Raw genomic sequence first — 19,948 nt, 5'->3', positions numbered from 1 at the left:
CATAATGACGTGGAGATGAATAATTAATAAGCCTGAAAGTTCGATAAGAGCGTGCAGGCGAAAACGACAGAGTCCAGATAAACTGAAATATGCGGTAGATTTGCACATCAAAACCAGCTTTGTATTATTGGCAAATTAAATATGGTACTCGTGTAGATAATGTTATCATAACAATGTAAAACTTCTACAAGTGCTAAAATATTACCTTTATAGTTTAAATGAATGATTTGTTTGTTGTGTTAAATACTGTGGTTTTGTTTTATATTTGTAAATCAAGTTTAAAAAAATGGCAAGTGGCAACGTTGTTGTTCTTGTTTTTCATAAAAAGACGTTTTGTATGTGTGGGCTTTTATGAAACTTTTGAAAGACAATTGTCAGTGAAAAGGGTCGCTATCACCATCTTGTGGTGTATTAGACATGATTGCTTAAATTACGCCTTTGCATGACTTTTATTTTGAAACTGCATCCACAAGAATCCAGTCAAGATCTACAGCAAACCCATACACTGTATAAAAAGAGCAACTTTGATTTTGTTGATGCCAAAGATGTGAAATTGTCATTATTTATATTGTGGAAAACATTATAGTAAAAAAAACTAGATGTGTTTTTTTTTTTTTTTTACTGTGAAACGTACTTATAATCTTAACGTTAAAATTGGTTGGTTTAAACAAACAGATTACACTTGTAATATATCCAATTTATTTATTTATTGACGATTTTATTTTGAAAGCTTCGCGGTTTTTAGGCTTCTTGACGTTTTCAGAAGGCATAACGTTACCACAAAACTACTGGGCATGCGCATGTCAATATAGCGTAAATTTTCTCACACTGTACAACGTTAATAACTATTTTTGAATTATTGTAAGGGTAGGTTTATGGTTGGGGTAGGTGTAGATGTTAATAAAACACAATCTACTAGATAGAAAATTTGTATTGTTAGCTTCCGGTTTTTGTCACATGGCTCACCAAACCGATGCTGAACCAAAATAATAGATAGCATTTCCACAACTTGTTTATAGTTTCTGGTCGAACAAAGATCATCGCTTGGGTGTCGTTAAACAGAGATTCTACGCTTTTGTTTGTATTCTTGACAACAACTGAAGCTTGGGCTTTTGTTAGGCTTGGTTTCTAGGGACACCGTTGCTATAGACCACGTACTAGACAACGTTGACCAAGGTCAGGCGATTTCCTCCAATCACGATCACGCACTTGCAACGAAACCTTTTGAATCAGCCAATCAAATGAAAGACCGATTACCCACCGGAAGAAAGGGGTTTCGGGACACTGGGATGAAAAGAAAGCTGAAGTAGTTCGCAACTATTTTTATATACATTTTATCCGTATCGACGCTTGAATGTTTGTAATTTCGCATGGTAAGATTGTGTGCAAATAAATAAGTTTCGCTTCATGTTTTAACGACTTTGTATTGTAGACATCTTCAAACCATACTTCTACTGATTAATGGACCATTCTCCTGCTATATTTGCAGTTTCTCTGTCTTACTCATGATTTCTGTGTCATTTCTGTTTATGTGTCTTTGTGTTTATGTGTCGTAAAAGCTCGTTTCAGCTTCCTCTGGAGGTTAATTGCCTATTAGCTTGCAGCTCAGTGTCCTATTTGGCTTTCATTCACTTCTGAGTCCATTTGTGATGTAATGGTGGTATATGGTTATGAACATACATGTTCTTGGATATAGAGAATTTGATGTAACCTTTACGTTAAGCAAGATGTAAGTCATAATTTGTAGGAGGGTCTGTTGTGGTGGTCTCGGTTTACCTCTGATAGTCTTGAGCACTGTCCTCTGAAACATGACCTGAAGATGTAAGACCAGTAAAATGATCCTTCAGACATGTGTTCCCTGATCCATAAACACAGACCGGTACATAACTTGTGTAGTTAGTGTGTGGTTATGACTGGATGCATTTTTATTTTAATTTAAAATACTAAAATGTATGTGTGTGCGCACATATATGTTTTTATACCTTTTTATTTATAATGCATTTTTAATTTATTTGTTAGATCATCAGACATCCCATTTTTAAGAGATGTCAAATATTACATGCCACCTACTTATTAATATCAGTGATGTAGAACATGTATATTAATCATGACCATGCATTACATGATATACAGGATTGTATGTTTCTTGGTTCTAGCAGTCGTACAATCTGGATGTTTTTATAAAATTAATTTATGAATGCCTATTTATTGATATTTATCTTTTTTGCAGAGAAAATCAATGAGAACAAGCTCTTCTTCCCCACCTCTGCACGTGCATGTCAACGAGACCACACCTGTGCACGTGCATGTGAAGAAGAGCACAAAATGCAGCCCTACAAAGACAGCCCAGGTATAACCATCCTCAAAATACCATTAAATATATAATTACAATGATCATTACACAAGAATAAAGAAATGTCTATAGAGGTGTGGAGCTTCAGTTCTATAAATGCTTCTGAGAAATAAAAACCCATCACTCATCATTTATGTCTTTTATGTTCCAGGTTAAAACTAAAAGTAGCTTGCATCCTACGGCTAAGGTGAAGACGAGGGTCCCATGGATCCCACCTGGCAAGGTCTCAACACGAGAGACTTCATATAAGTGGGAGGTCAATTAAATATTACAGATAAATTCCCTTTGTGCTTGTGCACAATTTGTGTAAAATATTACACACTTTGCATGAAAGAAACGTTTTTTTGTTGTTTTAGATGTTTTGATATTTATGTATATTTTAGGGGCCATCTCATCGTCTGGAGATAACACCTCCACAGGAACCAGAACGTTCCCAGTCTCCTCTCCGAATAGAAGATCTCTCCACGGATGAAGAAGAGGCACTGCATGGACGCATCAATCAGTACGAGAGGAAGATCGACAGCCTTATGACAGAGGTCAGCTCTCTGAAAAATGAGGTGAGAAATAAGAGATTGGAGAAATAGAGACATTTTTCAAAGGCAATTTTATTGTCATTCATTTTTTTTTTCACCAAAATTATATCCCAGAAAATATTCATCCACTAATTAATAACAAATACACCACATATACACTATAGTTTTAGGTCTAAAAGATATATTTTTTTGTGGTTATGATTTAACACTATCATTAAAGATTATGGATGAAGTTTCTAACTGTCACTCAAGGCTGCATTTATTCGTTAAAAAAATACAGTAAAAATAGTAATATTGTGAAATGTTATTACAATAACTGTTTTCTATTTTAATATAGCATGTCAAAGCTGAATTTTCAGCAGCCATTCTTCCTGTATTCAGTGTAACATGATACTTCAGAAATCATATGAATCTAATATTTATCATCATCATCAATGTTGACACCAGTTGTACTTCTTAATATTTTTGTGGAAACCATTACTGTCATTTGTGATCAATTTAATGCATCCTTACTGAATAACTGTCTACTTCTTAAATAAATAAATGTAAAAATGTAAAATTCCCTGGGAACACATGATAGGTAAAAATTGATAGCCTGAATGCACCGTTTTTTATTTTAATTTTTTTTTTTTTAAAGTGTAATGTATTTTTATATATATATATATATATATATATATATATATATATATATATATATATATATATATATATATATATATATATATATATATATACGTACATTTCAATAAATTATAATATGATTATTTTGCACTCACACACATTTATATAGTAAATAGAATAGTGTTTCACACATAAATAAATAAATAAAAGTGTGTGATGTCTGTTTGCAGGTAGAGCTTCGTAAGAAGGAGCAGCTGCTAGAGCGTCAGTCGGAGAGATTGAGCGCATCACAGCGCGTCATCGCTGAGCAGGAGGAGGAGCTTGCAGAGGTCACCCGGGAGCTGGAGGCCACCGAGCAGGAGAACTCCCGCCTACGGGAGTCTATGGAAAAAATGCTGGAGGGGAATGATCTTGGGAGGTATGATGAAATTGTTGACATTTTAACATTTTGCTATTATGTATAACAAATTTAAAATTCAGTTTGCACCATTTCTTCTTGTCTAGATTAGAGAGAGACAGTTTGCAGCCAGACAAAGATGTTCTCCTCAGGAAACTGCTGGAAGCAGAGATGGACAGCAGTGCAGCCGCCAAGCAGGTGTCGGCCCTCCGTGAAACAGTCAGCCATATGTCCAGGAGTCCGAGTGTGAGCAGAATACACCTTCCAAAACATCTCTGATTGGTTTTTGTAAAAATGTGAAACTATATCTTGAAAGAAATTTTCATACCTTTGTCCAGGAGAAAAAGATGTCCGGATCCGATTCAACAATCTTGACCCGACAGAAAGAGCTCTTGCTGCAGAAGCTGGAGACTTTTGAGAGCACGAACAGAGCCCTCAGACATCTTCTGAGAGAACAGCATAGTCGAGAAGTACTGCTCTGCACAAAATAATATTATTGAACAACTTCATTTTAATGTACTTAAAACACCTTTCTATACTACTTTGTGTTATAACAGATGGAATCACTAAGACTATTAGAGCAGAAAGACGTGCTTCTGAAAAAACTTTCTGATGTGGAAGCAGAAAATTCGGTTTGTGTTATGTTTGTGTAAAGCATGTTGCACTGTAAACGGGTGTTTTTTCGATTTATTTATATTTTATAACCATTAACTCCTTTCTGTATTCCAGCGTATTCTTGTAAAGCTTCAGGACAAAGACAGAGAGATTAACCAGCTCACTTCCATGTTAGAAAGTGAAAAGGTAAACTGTATTTTTAAGCATTTTTTTTTTTTTTTTTTTTTTAGACACGACACTGACAATTATTTGTGAACCTTTATAAATTTCCATTTTAACAGGACAGTGCAAAGACCACCACTGAACTGTCCAAAGTCTTGGAGTCGACTCGAGCACATCTGCAGGGTCAGCTTCGCAATAAAGAGGCAGAAAATAACCGTCTCAATGTGCAGATCAGGGTAATGCATACAGCATTGGCTAACAACTTAATGGCATGTGCCACTGTCATGTTATAGTGTTTATTCTACTTGACATGTCTAGTTGATAGCTGAATAACTTGATAGAATCAAGTATATGTGGTATATTATGAATGTATGAAAGTGTGTTAATTTGGTTCAGAATCTAGAGCGATCCATCAGCCAGCAGCAGGGGGAGGTAGATCACCTGCAGAATCAGTTGCGTGACCTCAGACAGCAAGTGGAGGCTGATAAGGAGGCCCTGAAAAAAGCCACACGGGCACAGAAACAGCGGGCACAACGCAGTGAAGATACTGTGGGACAGCTCAGTGCCCAGCTCTTGGAGATAGTGAGTTGAATGAGCTTAATGTGCACTGCTTACCCATGTTCTTAAATATCAGTTTGCTACAATAAATGTTTCAAGAAGTATTATGCTGTTGAAAAAAACAGCTCAGTAATTCGCATCTCATATAAATCCTGTGGAATGACTCTGGAAATGGATGGCTTACTATATACAGTAATGTTTGGGGACAGTTCGTTTTATTCAGCAAGACCACATTAAATTGATCAAAAGTGACTGATGTGAGATTATAATATAACATTTTTATTCTGTTCTTTTGAACTTTCTATTAATCAACAAATCCTGGAAATATCATGGGTTACACAAAAAAATATGAAGCAACACAGCTGTTTTTAACATTGATAATATTAATGTTTCTTCAGCAAATCGGCATATTCGGTTAATTTGTGAAGGATCAGGTGACACTGAAGACTGGAGTAATGATGCTGAAAATTCAGCTTTGCCATTTTACAATATAATAAAATAGAAAACACTTATTTTAAATTGCATTAATATTTTACAATAATATATTTTTTTAACTGCATTTACTAGCAAATAAATGCAGCATCTGTGAGCAAAAAAAAATGTAACTGACCCCAAACTTTTTCATGTTAGTGTAGATTTTTCAATGCCAGTATATGATATAAAATGATCAAATTATCTTTACAGGAAGCCCAGTTGGCAGATGCTGTTTCAGCCGCAGAGAATTGGAGCAGTCGCCACGCAAATGAGATGAAGGAAAAAGGACAGCTAGAGATGGAGATCACATTGTTGAACAGGTCAGTGGTGATTTGTGTCCTCCGTGTTATAATGCAAATCATAATCCTGCATCCCAGAAAGCCATGCAAACCATTCTTATGTGTTCCTTTAGCCGTATTACAGACCTTACGGAACAGTTGCATGGGCAGGAAGAGAAAGCCCGAGCAGAGAGAGATGGCATTTTAGATCGCCTTCATGAGTTCACTACAGAGAGCACTACTATACGCCTGGAGAACCAGAGCCTTAAGGTTTGTCCCATTGCAGTTGCAATGTCCAAGTCACCAATTTGTTTTTTGTTTTTTTTTGTTTTTGTTTTTTTTTTACAAATGAGCACCAGTCACATTTTATCCATAATCCCTCCTTATGCCTTTATAATAAATATGATAAATGAAAGCTGAATTGTTGTGCTTGTGCAGGCCACATTGTCTGCCTTGGAAGAGAAGTTGACGTTGTCCCAGTCTGAGGTCCAGCAGGTCAAAGTTTCAGTGAAACAGTATGAGAGCTTGGTGGACAGCTATAAAGCCCAGGTGTGATCATAATACTCTAACATACTCATTAATCACAATTATGAATTCCAGATAATACTCTTCTAAACCAACGTTTGGAATTATGTTAATTATTTTCATTTATTTTGATTAAAAATACACTAATATTGTGAACGTTTTGGGGACTTTTTTTTGTTTCTCATGAATGTAGGTTCAGAAGACCCGCGCCGAAGCAGATGAGTATTCTGCACGTCTGCAGGTGGCTGAAAGTGAATCCCAGGCTGTAAGAGACGAGATAGATCAGGAGATCCAGAAGGTCAGGAGGCAGCTTCAAGGTCGTTTGGCAGAGCTGGAGCCACTTCCTGAAGCTCTGAGACACGCTGAACTCCAGTTGCAGGAAGCTCATGAGAAAGAGCGCTTGCAAGAGAGAAGAAACACAGAGCTTGGCACCTCCCTCGCAGAGCTACGCATCAAGGTGTGTTAAAAAAAAAAAAAAAAAAGTTAGTGAAGTGACATTCAGCCAAGTATGGTGACCCATACTCAGAATTTGTGCTCTGCATTTAACCCATCCGAAATGCACACACACAGAGCAGTGAACACACACACACTGTGAGCACACACCCGGAGCAGTGGGCAGCCATTTATGCAGCGGCGCCCGGGGAGCAGTTAGGGGTTCGATGCCTTGCTCAAGGGCACCTAAGTCGTGGTATTGAAGGTGGAGAGAGAACTGTACATGCACTCCCCCCACCCACAATTCCATCCGGCCCAAGACTAGAACCCACAACCCTTTGATTGGGAGTCCAACCCTCTAACCATTAGGCCACGACTTCCCTAAAGCATAAGGGAAGTATAATTTTATTAAGTATAAGTCCTTGAAATAGGTATTTCTGCATTTAATGTTGAAAACATGCAGATAAACTGGTTGAACACAAATGCCTTAGCAAAAAAAGCTGCAAAGCTCTTTAGTGTTAACAACACTTCTGTGAACATGTGACTACCAACATTTACCATATCAATGGCTATTCAGTGTTCAGCAACTTGGCGGGCTATGTCCTATTTAATATGCAAATAGGTTAGCAGTTCCTAACAAAGGTTGTAAAATTTACATATTGAAGTGTTAAAGATACATTAGCAAGACGAGGGTCGGTTTTAAAGAACAGTGTGGAAAATCTAAATGATGAAGATTCTGATGCAAGAAACTTTGACTATGAACATTAGTGGGGTAAAATAAAATTTTAAGAAAGGGTATAATATGGCCAATTTGAGTTAATTGGGGATTTTTACTGTACTTTTTAATTTTTCCGATTAAAACAAAAGCAAACACAAACTGTAAAAGGACGTTTTATTTTTAATGATCTCCAGTATTACATATATTATGTTTTTAGTGAAAGAATTGTATTTGTTTTGGTGGTTTGTGTTTAGGCGGAGCAACAGGGAAGTCTGGCAGAAATGTTGAGACACAAGAACATGTTGCTGCAAGAAGAAAACAAGCAGCTTCAGCACAAAGTGGAGGGCCTTGAACGGTCTGTCACCTTGTCACAGATTTTCTGTTATTAATTCAAATGTGTTTCATGTTTTATAGGGATAGTTCAACCAGAAATTAAAATTTTGTCAACATTCTCTCATGTAATTCACAAACTGGAGGAATTTCTTTCTTCCGTTGAAAATAAAAATATATTTTAATTAATGTAGTTCTTGTTCATGGGCTCAAATGTTGTTTGGTGCCTAACATTCTTTAAAAGAAATTTATTTTGGTCTTAAAAACATAGAGCAAAATTCATAAAGTAATGGCATTAAAAATGGCATGCATTGCTTAAAATAATCGTACATGTTTGGAATGACTTGCGGTTTTTATTTTTGGGTTTCATTTTATCTTCTGTTGTCAACAGGAAGCTAGAGGAGGCCAACTCCCAGAATCGAGACCTCATTCAGGTAATTTCAAAACGTGAAGAAACAATTCATAGCAACCAGGTGCGTCTGGAAGAAAAGTCTCGAGAGTGCAGTATTCTGACTCGACAGCTGGAGGAGGCCCTGAACGATGCTCGCCAGCAGGTCTGTACCACTACAATCTTGAAAAACACATGGATTTAATCATTTGCATTGCTCGGTTTTTTTTTAAGATACCCTGTTGATTAACAGGTTACCCAGACCAGGGAGCGAGCAGCCTCTAAAGAGCGTGTCACACAGTCCAAAATTGTTGACTTAGAAACTCAACTAAGCAGAGCAACAACTGAGCTCAACCAGTTACGACGAGCCAAAGAGGAGGTCAGCGAAAATCCTCCATATATGAAATTCTGTTCGATATTTTTGTCAAAAAATTGTCAAAACTACCTTTACTGTCTTACAGGCTGAGCGGAGGTACCAGAGCCGTTTACAAGATGTCAAGGACAGACTGGAGCAGTCTGACAGCACAAACCGCAGCCTCCAGAACTATGTCCAGTTCCTCAAATCTTCTTACGTCAATGTGTTTGGAGATCCTGCTCCCACTGGATCTTCTTTCTGCACACCTTCACCAATCTGAAGCTCTTTCAGGTGTCTTTTTAGACTTCCCTTACATGGACTGGCATGTAATTGGTCACTACTGATGACCTCTTGACTTTGCTGTGCTTTGTACTTTACTCTTGAAGGATTATTAATTTAACATGTTCATTTTACGTGCTACTGGCGAGTACCAAGAAGGATCTCTTTTTAGTATGACATATCCATCCTAGAATGAAAATTCATATACAGATTGTGTCATTTTGCCGTCTCAAGGTGGCCATTATCCAATAAAGAGAGTTCAAGATATTATCTTCTTCTTGCAGAAATTTGACCTTTAATTTATATTTTAAAATGACAATTGTACTATGCTTACAATAATTTGGATATCAAGCTTTTGCTTGTATACTTGTATTTAACACATACACATTGCTTTGTTGTTGCAGTATGTAATTGTCAGTTTAAATAATAGCATTATATACTGTATAATGATGGTTGTATAAAGTACAGTAAGATCTTGGAATTAGTAATCTCATATCCATAAAATACCATTTAAAACATCACCATCACCTTTTAAAATTTGTATTAGCATAGTACTCGAGTTGGTTTAAGAGACAAAATGACAACAAACTCAGGATTTATCATTTTATTTTTCAGCCAAAGTTGTTTTTAATTATAGCAGGGTCATTATGTGAATATATCTATATCGTAACAATGCAGAAACATCTTTTTATTCAATGTTACATTGTTGTTGTCAGTAGACTGACAGCATAGAATTTCTGTAGTAAAATGTCCGTTGGTGCTATACATTTAAATTACTGTAACCATTATTCTTTTTGTGTAAAGTTAAACTTGCACTTTTTTTGTCTTTTATTTTACTCATGACCTGTCTTGTGTTCACTGTTGCTTATGTAAAATGCAATAGTACGTGTATTTTTTAATTGGTAAGAATATTTTGTATACATATAAAGTGTAAATTATATGTATAAGTATTTTGAAAATTGCTGTGTGGACTATGTGTTCTTTCAGTCCAAATGATTGTTTTTAGGTGTAGATGTTTTTCTTGAAGCAGGTATTGACCCCCTTTGTTTCATTGCTCTGATAGCGCTCTGCAAAACTATTGCTCGCTTCTGCCATTGTGCTGCTTTCCGTGACTCCTCTGCTAGATTCTTCTTGTACTCTTTTATCTGAAGCTGAGCAGCAGCTAATTTCAGCTGGTAATTTCTTTCCGTGGCCTGCAGATGCTTATGGCAGTCAGAGCAGGATGATCTGGAAGACTCAGAGGATTCAGTAGATCCTTGCTGTGGTGGGAGAGTTTCAGTGTCCTTTAGCATCTGATTCTGAAACAAAAAAAAGTTGTAACGTTTTTAAATATAATTGTTGATGGTTTGTTAAAATTTTCTGTTGGAAGGTTAGGCATAAAAAATTAAGGCTCTAAATAACCTAATTTTAAGTATGTGGTTTGTAGATAGAGATAGATAGATAGAGATTTACCTTAGACTGTGTGAAATTAAATAGAGTCGGAATCGCGTCTGAGTGTAAACGCGCTGATCCGGATTCAAAGCAATCTGGAGTGAAATGAGCGGAGCACAGAGACGAGGATCCAAATGGAGTCCATTCCGCGTCCTTCCCCATATTCACTATCCAGTGACGACGATGTTCCTCTTTTAAAGGGAATCTGAGAGAACAATTTGATCAGTAACTGAACGGTTTTGTTTTACTGCTAAACGGCAAACTGCTCGCAAACTTACTTGAATGAGACACCGTGGGTATTCTCGCCAGGGCCGTATCCGCAGAAATCACACGATTGCATCTCTTCAGCTCTGTTTACAGACCAAAGTTCCTGAGTGATGAATGATTCTGCATGCAAGGGCTTTATAGTGCGGTGATTGCTGGTTCTCGGTCTTGTAAAAGGTGGTAATGGGCGATTTACACATCACCTGTGAATAGATACATTTGTGTTTTGTTTACATGATGGTTCTGGGATGGGCTTTTCTTTGCAGCAGCATTTAAACACCTCCCCAAAAAAAGAGTAAAACGTCAATTTACTAGCTTATATATTTTGGTGATTCTTCATTGTAGGGTTTCTGAGATTTAACTTAAACGAATTGAACACCAAACACCAAAAGTTTTTAAATAATTAATAATATGTTCAGCTTTAGATTTAGTCATCCTTTTATTATACGCTTTTTCTTTTCCTTTTTTCTGGAGGCAGATTTTGCCACATTTCTCCTCTCTGCTAAATCTTCTGTACCCTCCCCTTTTCTCTTGCAGAAGAAAATGAACATCGACATTCAGAAAATGCCAATTATTTGTAAAACTGTTAAACGGAACAATTCTGGGCTGTGAAAGAAACTGGTTACCACCTTGAACGGCTCTATTGGATGACTTGGGTGATTTGCAAGCCATTAGCTGCCAAAGTCAAAAGAATAGGCCGTTAAGGTATATAAAATGAGGTCTGAGTTTAGTTTAAAACATGTATTCTATTTACTGTGTGCCATTTTATTTCTGTTTACAAAAGCACTCTTCTCTCTCTTTATGATATTTATATATTCCTATACTTGATTATTAGCTATATTTAAAAAATATATATCTAATTAAATTCCTGTATTACTTTGTTCTATTAGGTACCAGAATATTTTGCTTTAGTCAGAAAATATAATTATGTCAGTCGGATGATCACTGTCATCATCTCTGTCAAGCTGTTTTGATTCAGAAACTGTTTACTTACAAGGCCCTTAATGGTTTAGCTCCTAACTAGTCTTCTGTCACGCTACAATCCATCACGCTCCGTAAATCTAAAAAATCTGGACTTTGGTATTACCTATGATAGCAAAGTCCACTAAAGGAGGTCTTTTTCGTATTTGGCTCCAAAACTCTGGGATAGCCTTCCTGATAACATTCAGGGTTCAGACACACTCTCTCTTGTTTAAATCTAGATTAAAGACATCTCTTTGGACAAGCATTCAAATAATGCATCTCATAATCTTGCACTGCAGTTATATCTGATCAAATGCCCATCATTATTCCATGGGTTAAACAAATAGTTTTTGCTTGGTCGAAACAGCAGCTACACTAATTATGTCTCTATTTGTTTGTCTGATTCTTCCAAGGGATTGACATCCAGGAATTACATTGTAGATCCAGCCCTTACAAAGACCTGAGTTTTAACTCCATTTTGCCATACATTTCTCCCATATTTGACATAGTTACCACTGATAAGTGATAAGCTACTACTAAATACATTGTAGAAAATGAATTCTTTGTAAAGTTGCTTGGCAATGATTTGTATCATGAAAAGAGCTATACAAATAAACTTGAACTGAACTGAACTAAATTTAATTGTTTCATTCATCAGAATCAGAATTACCTTTATTGCCAGGTATGTTTAAAAAAGGAATTTGTTTTAATGACACAAGTTTCCGCAATGCAATAGACTGATAGCAACAGAACAAAAACACAGAAAAAAGTAAATAACAATATACAAATGTACAGTTTTATGTGCAGGTATATTCCAATTTAGATCAGACATTTGGTATTTTTTGATTATTGTCCTGTTTTATTTAGGCATTCTTGCAAATTTCATCTGGATGTGCCAAGACACCATGATACAGCAGAAATCTGATTTATTATGGCAGTGTTTTCCAGACCAGGAGTACAGCCAGGAATTTAACAAAAGACACAGAATCAATTAAATTCACTACAGTCAGGAAATTCACCAAATTAACTATCCAAATTAACTATCCAAAATTGACGTTCATCAGCAAACTACAAAATCAAATGAGGCAGCATTTATTTATGTTATACACAGAAATAATGTTTTATGTAGAACGCAGAGGTTCAAAGCACAATGGGGCGCACTAGACAGCTTCGTCCTTTTCCGTCAACTTTCGGCTCGTTGCTGCAGTGAATGATGTCACCGTCTCGCGCAGCTCCAGCGCGTTCCATTCGATCGCTCGCGCTACGCTGCTATTTCATTCGTTGAGGTCGCCACCCGTTGTCCCCCAGCTCCAGAAAAACAGAGCAAATCCTTCGGCAAGGTAGGACATTATACAACATCTCAGTTTTACAGTTGTGTATTTTTTTTTATAAAGAAAACACAATACCTTGACGTGTTAGTTCAAAACTAAGGGAATGTTTGGATTTATGTCGCGTTTCTATGCCGAGGGCCGTGCTGGGCGTTTCAACGACCATTTTCATCAGTTTAATAGTATACAGAACAGCACGCCTCTCTAATTTGACTAAAAATGTACTGTTATTACATTGTTATGCCAATATCATGACTTAAATACGTTTTCAGACAAGCTTTTCGTTGCCCTGCCCAAAGGAGTCGTTAGCTGCAGAGAGCTAAGTTAACCTATATTCACAGCTAGATATGAACTAAACATGCGCGGATACAGAACGTTGTGCGGGATTTATTTAAATCTGTGTAACTGCATATGGACATTTAATTCCAAATGCTCTGCCAAAAGAAAAAAGAGAAAATAAATTCGTTTCAACGGTGTGCCTTGTTCCGTCGATTCAGAATACACAATTTCGGTATTTACATTGGCTAATGTTAATTTATAGACATATGCATTTAGGCTGTTGAGGATCCACCCAGCGACTGTTACTCTCTTGGTCTGTCAATGGATTAATTCCCTGAAATGAGGCCTGGGCTTTTGCTTGGCTTTTATTGTTTACTGATGGTCTTCTTAAATGTACAGTGTTTATTATAATCATAGCTTTGAGTTTTGGTTAGTTAATGGTTTATTCCTATAACGTGTGAATGTTCGAAAACCTCTGGTATAACAATGTTTGGACTGTTATTAAAATAAAATATATGCTGTATAAACTCTTTCAAGGTGGGTCATAAAGATTTTATTAATAATTCAGTTGCACTTTTCTGGCTAAACTGTGTAATGGATAGTGTGTTATGTTGTCAATATATTATGTTCTGTACTGCACTTAAGTTCTGGCTTATGCAAAGTGTTTAAAAAAATACCTGCAAGATTTTAACGCTTTGCACCATTGCTTTTCGAAGCTGGCATAGACTTTTCTACAGTGAAGCAGTGACTTAATATGCACGCCCACTTGCTGACATGCCAACAGCCCTGCTGAGCAAATAAAAAAGCTCCTGAAGTCAAAAAGATGAATGTTTTTGTGTTTAGACATTAGCATGCATTGCATATAAATTGCAATATTCATATTGGGCCCCTTATTCATTATAATTTGAAGAGAAAGTCATTTGTTTGATATTAAAATCAGATTGATATTAAAACCAGACCTGCTGATAATAAATTAAGGACAAAGCTTGCAAAAATAATAAATACGTGTAATTATAAGAAAATAAAGGAATAAGTGACATGCTCAAACAAATACAAATACAATAAATTTTTTAAATAAATTTAGTTCTGTAAAATTATAAGTAACTGGCACCAGAGATGAAAATAAATGTGAAAAGCAGTAAACCAGTAATTAAAATGTTCTGAATGTTACATAAAATGTTATGTTCTTAAAATCAGACACTAATCAGAAACTAATCTCTATGAGACCTAAAAGCTCATAATATGACTTTTCCAGTCACATTTTTAGTTGCCCTTAATCAGCACTTGAGGCCTATTTTCAGATCTGGTGCCTCTGTGCAACCGCGCATTATGAAATAACCTGGCTATGCCTCTCATATCAGCGTCTGGGATTTAACACTTTTGTTGGTCTCTTTACAACAGTGTAGACAGTCTAGTGTGTTTCGGGAACAAATACATTGATGTTCATTGTTCTCCTCATCCTGTTTCTTCAAAGGCTGATGGCATGCATTCTGAAATGGTTGAGAATCTTTCAAAGGGTGTGGTCTTCTTTTTCATAACATAACTCATAACATGCAGGGTCTTCGTAAGGGAGGGTGGGGGTTTCCTTTGGGACATGTTGCCTTTGTGCAGCTGTGTAACTATTTTAGTTGACCCCTCCCAGTGTCAGGGTCCCCTCTCTTTTGCAGTTAGTTTTTGCATATAAATAAGGCAAGAAGTTGCTCAAATCAACCATATTTTAGAAATCTTCTTGGTTCACGCTGTTGCATTAATCCTGAATTAGAAATTAGTTAGTGCAGGTCATTATGGTGCCACTGAAATAAACAAGCCAAACAACTCTTGATTATTGAATTCATAGCAGCCCTGTGTCTATAATGACGCAGATATTATTCAGAGACCAGTTACTGTTGCCTTAGGATGTTGCCTTGTAAGGCTGATAGAAAACAGTCCAAAGGCTGTGTGTTGTGCCATTGTCTGTTTTGGTTTCACATTGCATCCTGGTGTAACACAAACCTGCCTGAAGAGGTCTACTTTATTTACCAGGCTCTAAGGGACACCCTTATTTTGCATTCAGGTCTATTCTGTCACTTTGACATGTATCATTCAGATGGTCTCTTTCCTGTGGTCTTTGTTGTGCTATTGCATGAACTGATATAATACTGCATGCTCTACCCTGGCTCAAAAAGGCCTGAATTTAACCAGACCTTGATTGTATTAAATGGTTTATGTTAGGGCTGCATGATAATGGTTGACCAGATAATCATAATCAAAATGATTGTGATTTTTAATCATGACTGTTCTTATTTGAGATTTTAGTTGTGTTTACATTTGATAAGAATTATTGCACATAATTCCAGAGAATGTTAACATATACACAGTACCTTTACCATTTTGTCCTGAATTATTATATTTATCATATGTACATTATCACACTAAATAAATTATGAACTGGTAAAACCTTTCAAAAATATTTCAAAAGCTGAAATGGAGAAATTCCTAATATTAACTTTAATAAAGCTAAATTATATTATTGCATTTATATAAAAACATCAAAGTATTTGTATTTTAGCACAGGGATTACATAGCTGCTTTTATTCTGCAACCACAATCACAAACAATGTATTCAAGAGATTCATATTTGGATTGAATACAGTTCAACATTTGTAGGTTTTGCATCAAATGGCACTTCGGCCTCTTAAAGGAACACAGACTGGCTGTATGCCACTTCCATTTTTAGGAAAAATATATCCACCTGGCCAATATTGCAGACGATCATGATTGATTAATTTAGAGGAGCAGAAATCATGATTAAAATACTATTAATCATGCAGCCCTAGTTTTGTATATTTGTCCCAGTTCTATTTTTATTAACCAATTTCAACTTTTTACCAATAATGTTGTTTTACATTACGCCATGTAGCCACCCCTGAGACACCTGTTACCATGTCCAAGTTTCTTAAACCCAAACTGAAGGTAAAATATGTGAGTTTGTGTGTGTGTCTGCCCTGGTTTGCTGTGTAGTAGCAATAAGAAGATAAACTGAAATTTGTCAATGTAAGAAAGGGAAAAAAACAGTTTGAAGTGTTTTTCTCCCTATTCTCTGGAAAAGAGAGACGCATGGGCTGGGCTCTACCTTGGCTGTCGCCCCACACTGGCCTGTCACTGCAGCGCTGATGCTTTTGTCTGCACTGCAGCGAGAGGCAGAGGAGATGGTTAGACAAATGCAGTCAGAGAGAGCTTTTGTTTTCTGCATACTCATGCACTCATCATCATCTTAAGAAGCATCATCGCACTTACCTGTACTGAACGTAAGTGGTTGGATATGTGACAGGAGGATATTTTTGAGGTCTGTGGATGCTCTTTTATATATAATGCATGGAAATGCTGATATATATTTCAGATTTTGTGTGTTTGTTGCATGGTTTGTGTGGGTGTGTTCTGCATGATGAAGCATAGTTGATATGCTGCCATGGATTAAGTCATATAAAATCTGACTGAGTGTGACGTTTTGATCCATGGCAGCTGTGATGGGAGAACCTGTTTCCCTGCAGCAGACGATAATCATAAATATTGAATTTTTTAAGATGGACACAATTTCAGTGCATTGTCATTCTCAAGGTTAATTTAGATATCAGCTCTTATTCATTAAAGTAGTTTTTAACAGGATATGCTTTAAAGGTTTAGTCAACTCAAAAATTAAAAGTAACTTACCTTTCAGTCGTTCAAGATATAGATGAGTTTGTTTCTTCATCAGAACAGATTTGAAGAAATTCAGCATCACATCACTTGCTCACCATGTGAATGGGTACCATCATAATGAGAGTCATAATGAGCTGAAAAAAATATTGTAGTAGTTATAATAGTTCGTAATAAATTTCCCAGGATGTTTTTTTTTTTTATTTGTTTTGTTTTTTTCTTCAAACCACTACATCTGGGTAAAATTCAAGTCCTCCATCCATAACATTGGTTTCTCCAGTGTGAAGGTAATCTTGTCTGAATCAGAAGATAAATATGTACAGATCAAGCACCGTTTATATGTGAAAACAGTCCAAAACAGTTCTAAACAAATATGTTGGTGGATTTTGATCCCTGGAGGAAGTGTTGTTAGGGATTGGTAAATTCCTAAGAAGCAATGGTTAACAGTAAAAATATAAGAAATTTACTTCTTACAAACAAACACATTTTAATTTCACAAGATATTAACTGATGGACTGCAGTCATGTGGATTACTTGTAAATTGTTGTGATGTTATTATCAGATTTTTGTGAGTTTGAATTCTCATTCAGATGGCATCCATTCACTGCAGAGAATGCATTGTTGAGCAAGTGATGTAATGCTAAATTTCTCCAAGTCTGTTCCAATAAAGACCAACTCGTCTGCATTTTGGATAGCGTGATGGTGAGTTTTTTTTTTTTTTGCCAATTCTTTAAGTGTAAGGGTATAAATAATATATATCGCTTTTATCTGTATCTGTATCGCTGTTATTTCAGCTTTTTGGTTTCTTCAAACAGCTACTATTAGCCAAGCTAAATCCTTGTAGACGGCCCACCCATTTCCTCTAAATTCCTTAAACCTCCATCCGCCCATTCAGACGTCAGCTCCTCTCAGATACAGCTGTGTTACCATGGAAACTTCCAGGCTTTCAGTGTGACCTCACTGAGTTCTCAGTATTCCCAGTTTGATAGTGGGAGTGCATTTAATAAGTGCTTCACTTGAGCTGAACACTGATGTTTGGAGTATGGTATCCATGTTATGAAAAATGAACACTTGAGGAAATAGGTGTCTTATTGCATCACTTCATTTTTCATGTCAGCTGTGATCTGATAAGAATCTGATCTCTTTAGCAAAGCATCTTCATGATTGACTCACTTTCATGTTCTAGTTTTCCTGGTTAGTGGTTCTTCTTTTTCACACAGATGTCTTCTTTATACTGCTTTGAAAATCTGTGTCACCTTCAGGCTTGTGGTTAATATCCTAGATCTTCTCCAAGAGAATCTTACGAATGTCTGTCAGGACAACCTTATTTTCAGGACAGAGCACGAATAGGAGCCTTGATGCTATTAGAGAATCCTGATTGTCTGATTGAATTGGGAATATTGTACAACAGTAACAAAGGGTCTTATAGGCTGCAAACAACTGGTTAGGGATACACTGATATTACAATTCTAGTCATGTGATATGTTCAAATCCAGTCATTTTTGATCAATTTAATTCAGGCCTACAGAATAAAAGCATTGATTTCATTAAAAAGAAAAAAAAGCTTACTGACCACAAAGCGGTAGTGTATCCAGTGTCAACCAATACTGATATATTATTTTATATCACTATTATATATAACAAATGCAATTCCAATATATTGTAAATTTCCAAAAGATGGTTTATTTATGTTTTTATTTCTTGACTTCTCTTCCTTTTTTGGTTTGTGGTCTGTGGTTTTGACCATAATGGTTTTTAGTGGGACTATAACATGGTGGTTGGTTTTACTGAGTGTTTTTTTTATTACACAAACCTCAAGAACATAAAATGGTTTTCAGCATGTCATATCTCAAAGCTCTTGTAATGGTTACCTGTTCATAAATCATAAATGGCCACTGTATTGCAGCAGGGCGAGAGGTTGGACTTTGCCTGTGTCATCATGTGTTGGGAATGCGAGAGACAGTTACTGAAGCGCTCTGCTCAGTGAACAAGCGTGTGGGAAAAAGAAGGGAACATTCCAGAGTGCCACTGGACTGCTGTATTAATTTGGATTTAGAAGCAGCAGACAAATGATAGAGAGGAACAGGGAGGGTGAAGAACGTGTGAGTTTGTGTTATCACTAGTACGCAGTCGCGTTTAGAGGTGCTATCTGTTGCTACAGCTGGACTGCAGTGAGACCCTCGTGAACACGTAGCTTTATATTCTGGTGAGTTTTATTACTTTTTTGGGATTTTCATTTATCGACTTTTTTATTTAATGCTTTAGCATTTTGAAAAACATCACAACCAAGATATTGAGAGTTCATGTTTATTAAAGACTCATTATGGGTTGACATCTGCTGACTTTTGATCTGTGTATGGGTGTGGCTTATAGGAATTTTCCCGACGCACATTTGCCGGCTTAATTTAACAGTACAGATCCGTGGTCATGACATCTATCCACGCAGAGCTGTCTGAGTAAAACCAAGCTGAGCTGGTCGAAATCCCCTGTCTGATCTAAGCGGACATTGAGACAGGATTGTTTTGGGAGAGAGGCAGGGTAGGGGGAACGGAGGAATGCGTCCAGCTGATCTGGACAAAAACAGGACATATTCACAGTAGAGCACAAGCTGTGCATTAGATCATCAGTCATCCATCGCATTTCTCATCTGGATGTTTTATGCTTTTTTAAGAGGTTATGATTGAGTCAAGGACCTCACTAATGGATCAGCCATTAGCTAATCACTTCCTCATCTGCTTTCTCTTTTCCATCCTTCATTATCATGAAGTGGATGTTTTATACAGGGCTGATCTTCTGCAGTTAATATCAAACTTCATGAGACTTGTCTCTTTTATATTAAGCATGATATTCTCTTTGCTCTTGTTCCACCATCTTTATTTTATTAATTCTACGTACATGCATAGAGGGTTATAGTGGAAAGATGGCAGTTTTGGCCAGCAAAACAAAAGACTGTATTGATCCAGGCTGACAGTGCATTAGATGGTTGACTC

At 36.5% G+C, this 19,948-nt stretch overlaps 3 protein-coding genes across 5 annotated transcripts in view; 2 read left to right on the top strand and 1 right to left on the bottom strand.

Annotated features, from left to right (window-relative positions):
• The first annotated feature begins 810 nt into the window (after positions 1 to 810).
• odf2a (outer dense fiber of sperm tails 2a) lies at positions 811 to 9,977 on the top strand. Of its 2 annotated transcripts, none has more exons than XM_052588955.1 (19): positions 811 to 1,373; positions 2,231 to 2,350; positions 2,505 to 2,576; positions 2,737 to 2,910; positions 3,738 to 3,925; positions 4,012 to 4,150; positions 4,243 to 4,374; positions 4,462 to 4,536; positions 4,634 to 4,705; positions 4,801 to 4,917; positions 5,078 to 5,263; positions 5,924 to 6,033; positions 6,126 to 6,261; positions 6,430 to 6,540; positions 6,710 to 6,973; positions 7,921 to 8,021; positions 8,388 to 8,550; positions 8,638 to 8,763; positions 8,846 to 9,977. In XM_052588955.1, exons 1-19 carry the CDS (start codon positions 1,371 to 1,373, stop codon positions 9,017 to 9,019), a joined length of 2,463 nt encoding a protein of 820 aa, XP_052444915.1. In that variant the 5' UTR covers positions 811 to 1,370; the 3' UTR covers positions 9,020 to 9,977. The 2 variants fall into 2 exon arrangements, with proteins under 2 accessions (XP_052444915.1, XP_052444914.1); XM_052588954.1 differs by having other exon boundaries at positions 812 to 1,373; positions 2,505 to 2,609.
• Positions 9,978 to 9,998: 21 nt separating this feature from the next.
• Positions 9,999 to 10,806, bottom strand: si:dkey-228b2.6 (uncharacterized protein LOC563918 homolog). Its single transcript, XM_052588956.1, has 3 exons — positions 10,728 to 10,806; positions 10,471 to 10,654; positions 9,999 to 10,316 (listed from the first exon to the last, which is right to left on the bottom strand). Exons 1-3 carry the CDS (start codon positions 10,787 to 10,789, stop codon positions 10,002 to 10,004), a joined length of 561 nt encoding a protein of 186 aa, XP_052444916.1. The 5' UTR covers positions 10,790 to 10,806; the 3' UTR covers positions 9,999 to 10,001.
• A 2,045-nt stretch (positions 10,807 to 12,851) lies between these two features.
• Positions 12,852 to 19,948, top strand: part of sptan1 (spectrin alpha, non-erythrocytic 1) — a 32,306-nt gene continuing 25,209 nt past the window's right edge. For both annotated transcript variants that reach the window (XM_052588458.1, XM_052588456.1), the window contains exon 1: positions 12,852 to 13,016. The gene's annotated coding sequence lies outside the window, so the exon portion shown is untranslated. The remainder of the gene's footprint in view (positions 13,017 to 19,948) is intronic.

Source organism: Carassius gibelio, chromosome B21 (assembly GCF_023724105.1).
Source record: "Carassius gibelio isolate Cgi1373 ecotype wild population from Czech Republic chromosome B21, carGib1.2-hapl.c, whole genome shotgun sequence".
In the NCBI taxonomy this organism is placed as follows: Eukaryota; Metazoa; Chordata; class Actinopteri; order Cypriniformes; family Cyprinidae; genus Carassius; species Carassius gibelio.
Note: the sequence above shows the minus strand (reverse complement) of the source record. Positions and strands in the feature narration are given on the sequence as shown.

What these genes read in the sequence shown, in the direction of transcription:
- odf2a (XM_052588954.1), top strand. An exon ending in GAGGGGAATGATCTTGGGAG is followed by an intron (nt 3,926 to 4,011) that starts GTATGATGAAAT and finishes CTTCTTGTCTAG; the next exon opens with ATTAGAGAGAGACAGTTTGC. An exon ending in ATGTGGAAGCAGAAAATTCG is followed by an intron (nt 4,537 to 4,633) that starts GTTTGTGTTATG and finishes TCTGTATTCCAG; the next exon opens with CGTATTCTTGTAAAGCTTCA.
- si:dkey-228b2.6 (XM_052588956.1), bottom strand. Translation starts at nt 10,789, where the DNA reads ATGCAATCGTGTGATTTCTGCGGATACGGCCCTGGCGAGAATACCCAC. An exon ending in ACCCACGGTGTCTCATTCAA is followed by an intron (nt 10,655 to 10,727) that starts GTAAGTTTGCGA and finishes TTGTTCTCTCAG; the next exon opens with ATTCCCTTTAAAAGAGGAAC. An exon ending in TTAATTTCACACAGTCTAAG is followed by an intron (nt 10,317 to 10,470) that starts GTAAATCTCTAT and finishes TTTTTGTTTCAG; the next exon opens with AATCAGATGCTAAAGGACAC.